General features: G+C 36.1%; 1 protein-coding gene across 1 annotated transcript in view; it reads right to left on the minus strand.

The window, feature by feature from the left end:
- LOC128175147 (uncharacterized) overlaps positions 1–2,525 on the minus strand; it is a 4,747-nt gene extending 2,222 nt beyond the window's left edge. Inside the window, exon 1 of the mRNA XM_052840571.1 lies at positions 1,390–2,525. Coding sequence (XP_052696531.1) covers positions 1,390–2,432 — 1,043 coding nt within the window. The 5' untranslated portion in view covers positions 2,433–2,525. The remainder of the gene's footprint in view (positions 1–1,389) is intronic.
- Between the last annotated feature and the right edge of the window lie 2,528 nt (positions 2,526–5,053).

The raw sequence follows: 5,053 nt of genomic DNA on the forward strand, positions 1-5,053 counted from the left end.
GAATGTGTACATTTTGTTTGTTTTTGGTTACTGATTTTACTGCAATATTTGCAGCTTTCAGTTCTAATGCATTTATGTGAAGTTTTTTCTCTACTGGGCTCCATGGACCCCCCATTCTTGTTTGGGAAAATGGGCAGTGGAACCCCCACCCCATCGTGGATGCATCCGTCTCTATTACTAAGTCTGGCTCGTTTGTTATTATTTGTTTCCCATTCCAGACCTGCAATTGTTGAATCCACCAGGAAATTTCTGTTTTGCACTCCTGAGACAGATTTATTTTGTTCTTGTAACTCTTTTCTTTGATCAGACATTTCGTTTTGAACATTTGTAATTCCCTGACATAGAGTGAGGCTGGTATTACTGCCTCCACTGTTGCATTCAATGATCCAACTAAACTTGCCAATTCTTGGATTGTAATGTGGTCGGATTCTAAAGCTTTTTGACATTTCATTTTTATATTCTGAATTTTGTCTTGAGGAAGGTAAACACTCATTTCTACTGAATCTACTTTTAGACCCAAGAACTCTATTGTTTGTGTTGGTTCTAGAACTGATTTCTTCCAGTTTATCAACCACCCCAGGTTGTGTAATAACCAAATAAGGGAATCTCTGTCCTTCATCAACCCTTCTTTGGTTTGATTCAGAAGTAGAATATCGTCCAGATAAATTACCAGCCGTATCCCCAGTCTGCGCAGAAATGCTATGATTGGTTTCATAACTTTTGTGAACAAACGGGGACCTGCTGCTAAACCAAACGGCAGGCTTGTGTACTGCAGGAGTTGACCCCCCCAAGTGAATCTCAGGTATTTCCTGTGAGTTTGGTGTATTGGAATGCAAAAGTATGCATCTTTCAGATCGATTTTGCACATAAAATCTCTTTTGATCATAATGTTTTTGACTACTTGAAAACCTTCCATCTTGAAATGTTCGTATACTACATACTCGTTCAACTTTTTTAGGTTGAAAATGGGACGAGACCCCCCATCTTTCTTGGGACGTACAAACAAAGTGCTTATGAACTGATCTTGAACACTGTTTTTGGGGTCCACAATCTCCACCGCTCTTTTTTCTATCATTTCCCCAATTTCCTTGTTCAAAATCTGATATTCTTTCTCCGAGTATTGAATTTCCGTTACAGATATTTGCCTGGGTGTTATCAAAAAATCTATTTTGTACCCCCTCAGTTCGGTCAGAATTGAACAATCTTTTGTTATTTTCTCCCAGTTTGAAGCAAAATGCTTTAGTCTCCCCCCTAACGGGATTTGATTTTGTACAATTTCTGTCAATTTCAACTTTTCTACACTGGGATGGAGATTGTGGTGATCCCCTAACACTTTTGATATTTGTTCTACCACTATCGGTATATTTATCTGAAACGTCATTGACGTACCTTTGTTTCTTTGTAATGCCACCTCTGCCTCTGAAGTTCGACCCCCTGGTTCTTTTCTGCTCACCAGAGGGTCCCTGACGAAAGGGCTGGTCGACAGTCTGAGTCAGCCTAGGTTTCTTGGTTACAGGCCTGGCGATATCCCTTGACATCTCTCGGGCTCGCTTTCTGTCTTTTGACTTCCGGTACAGGGTAGCATAAAAATCGTTCCCAAATAGTACAGTGTCGTCCTGAAGTTTTGCCTCGTTGTCGCGTAACATGCTTTTCGCTTTCTTTGTACTCTTGAGAATCTTGGCGAGGAAATTTATTCTCCGCTCGTAAAGACACGCCACGTTCACCTGGCCAATCATAAGAATAGTCTTTTCCAGCAACTTGACCACATCTTCAATATCCATAGTTGATGTGTGGCCCTCGTGAGCTTTGTCTAATTCTTCCCATATGCGAGATACTGGTCCCATACACTGAGCGACGCGTTTCTGAACAAATTTCAACGACGAATCGTGCATTTTTAAGAACTTCATAGACTTGTGATCCGCCACTAAGTCCTCAATGTAATCGTCAATTTCCGGAGGATTCAAAAATTCGTTACCCGGTATGGGCGCGTCTTCTAAAATACAGGAGCGGATCTTCTCCTCTGTCAAATGAAGTTTGAAATACTTCTTAGCATACTTTGCCTTGCTTTTGTCCAACAAATATTCCGTCTCATCATTGAGCGGATCAAAACGCTTAGCGTCCAGTTCATCATCCGAATCGGCCTCTTTGGGCTCCCGGGTGCGTGATAATGGCGACTTGTACGTAAAATCGTCAATTTCGCCCTCTTCTTCAGAACTATCGTCTTCGTAAGGGTCTGACGAAGCACTGTCGTCGTCATAACGATCTTTCATATAAGTTCTCATAGAGTCTTTGTTTTTAGTTTTCTTTGGTATACTGTAACCACCCCACGATTTTCTGGGTTCGCCATCATGGCCGCATGTTTTATCTGTCTCGACAGAAATGCCATCTTGGCCTAAACTTGCCCTTTCGGGGCTACCATCAGGACTACTCATGTCCTAAAACAATTCTCCACACGATATGTGACCAATATATGGAGAACAAAGTACAAATCCGAAGGATTACAGGTGATCGGAATTGGAGCAAAAAAAATATCGTCTGCTATGTATCGAAGCCAAACGGAAGAAGGAAGATCTCGCGAGATCTTATTCTTTAAATAGGCTGGGATTACCGGAAGCCAGGGAGAATACATTGTTATACCTTACTTCAGTTTTATGAAATAAAATTAAGCTATAACGTTCTGCTTCCCTGACTCCTTAATTACAATGAAAAATCTCGAGCGTAATCGCGGTTTTTGATCCGTTTCGATGTGTATTCCCCCGTTTTATTTTCTCACAGTTCCGAAATCATACGCAAATAGTAAGCATGTATAAAACCGCATATTTTTGCAAAATTGATATTGTTTGTTTGTTTTTTCCAAACACAAAAACAATGAAAAAAATATATCCATATTATAAATATGATATAATATTTATCGATTGAAAAATGAGTATCGCGATAAACACCTACTGTAAACACCCTGAGGTGTTTACACATTGTATTTAAAAAATATACCTTTTTCTGTTTTTTTTTTTTAATTTGGCTATTCAAATTTTAAACACTATTATTCCTTTTTAAAATTACTGGTTTCATTATCTTTCTTAAGAAAAGTTCAATTTTTTTCTGAAAAAGCGAACCTATTTGGGTATTTTTCGATTTATGGTATGGACAAAAAATTATATCTTCTTGCACATTAATTCTGTAAACTTGTTTACCAGTTATTAAAATAACACACGAATCATTTTTTGTTGTTTCAAAAATATTCCTTAAATATTTTAGATACAATTTTAAACGCTATCAGATAATTCAATCCTTTACTATGTTTTTATTTTTAAAATTGGCGATATGCATTAGTCATGCATTTTATAGATCAGAATATTTCATTCACTTTACTAATAGCAATGTTTCTCAGGATTCAGAACTAGATCTTAAATATTCTTTATAATGTATGATATAGGATTCCGGTGCAGTCTTTTGATTTAAATGTAATAAAAATTGATTAAGATTATCAAATCGGAACTAGAATCTTCCTCTAATAAGGTAATCAGTGACAAATACATGTATATACATGTACGTAAATGTCTTCATTTCGATAGACCAGTCTTTGCAGCGTGACAAAAGACCGTTATAACATACTCGCAGTATACCATTGTCTTGTATTGTAGCAAGAAATACATATAAAAAAAATCAATAACATCCTATTTGAGTTAAAATTGCTTGTATAATGATTGAATCACATATTACAACAATAACTCATATCAAATCTTATGATTTATTTAAAATGGTTATCAACAAGAGACCAATAGGCTACATCGCTCAACTGAACAATAGTTCTTGACTGTATAATTTTATTTCGAAATGTTTTATTATAAAATTCTTTAAAAATCTCAGTCTCTCATATTTTCCAAGGTTTGACCATACATTAACTAATACATGAAAGAGAAGCCTACTTTTTTTAGACATCATATCCCAAGATCTAAGATGCATCAATTGATCTTATCATTCAAGGCATCATCGTATATATAAGATGACAAAATTCTAAAATGAACTAAAGTGAAAGGTCACTTTATATGGAGGGTAATCGTGTTCAAAAATCAAGACTTGTAAACTTGTAAATCCAAATATGCAATCGTGTTGGTGTGTGAGCCTGAGTATGAATGAGTGTAAACTATAAAACTCGGGCATTAATACTTTAGAGTTGACACCGAAGGCCTTCAATCTGATTTTTCATACAGGTGAACAATATATATACATATACTGTTTCAAATAAGAGTAGAACATTGACTCTTTGTCAGAACGTTTGAAAATACTAAGTCAGAAAAACTTCCAATGCTTCTGTCCTTATTTGATAGTTTTTCGTTGTTTGCGATGACGTAACTGGTAGAAAAAACTGCATTGCGGAGTGACTCCTCCACATTTGCTGTGTCTGTAAGTAAGTTTTTCAACATAAATACATGCATTGTGTGTATTTAAAGATTCAAATTCCAGTGCAAATGACTTCGCTAAAACTTATTTTTTATATGTTCATATGATGGCTGATCGAGGTATACTTTCTGGAACAATTTTTACAGTGTCTGAGAAACCGACGACGTTTTAGTAAAACAAGATACCAAAATGTTCAAACTGTGCTACAATCAAAGGAAAAGAAAACTAGAGCTTGTCTCTCTCCACATGACGAAACTAGGGTTAACTCTTATACATTTGCAACCCGTGCATCTCTATCTCTGTGAGCTTTTGGATCGTTGGAAGAATAAAACCGTTAGAAGGTTGCACAAATTTTTTGACACGTCAGAATGGAGAGAAGCTGCAGATATCTGAATAATACTGCTACTTGTTGCTAAAATGAAAATATTTAATTGTTAAAAAATATCAGTGTTCTAAAAAAACCATTACAAAAATTCACACTTTGAACCAAAGAGACCATTGAATGTGAATTCATGTACTACATTTCACATTCAATATAATTGTATAAGTGAAAATTACTTACAAAATCCTGTAGTCTCCAGATCTTGCACAATGAGCGTAGAATGAGACATTTGAGCAGCTACAGGTTTTAGCTTTCTTAAACTTGTTGATT

This window comes from Crassostrea angulata, chromosome 3, assembly GCF_025612915.1.
Source record: "Crassostrea angulata isolate pt1a10 chromosome 3, ASM2561291v2, whole genome shotgun sequence".
Lineage (NCBI taxonomy): Eukaryota > Metazoa > Mollusca > Bivalvia > Ostreida > Ostreidae > Magallana > Magallana angulata.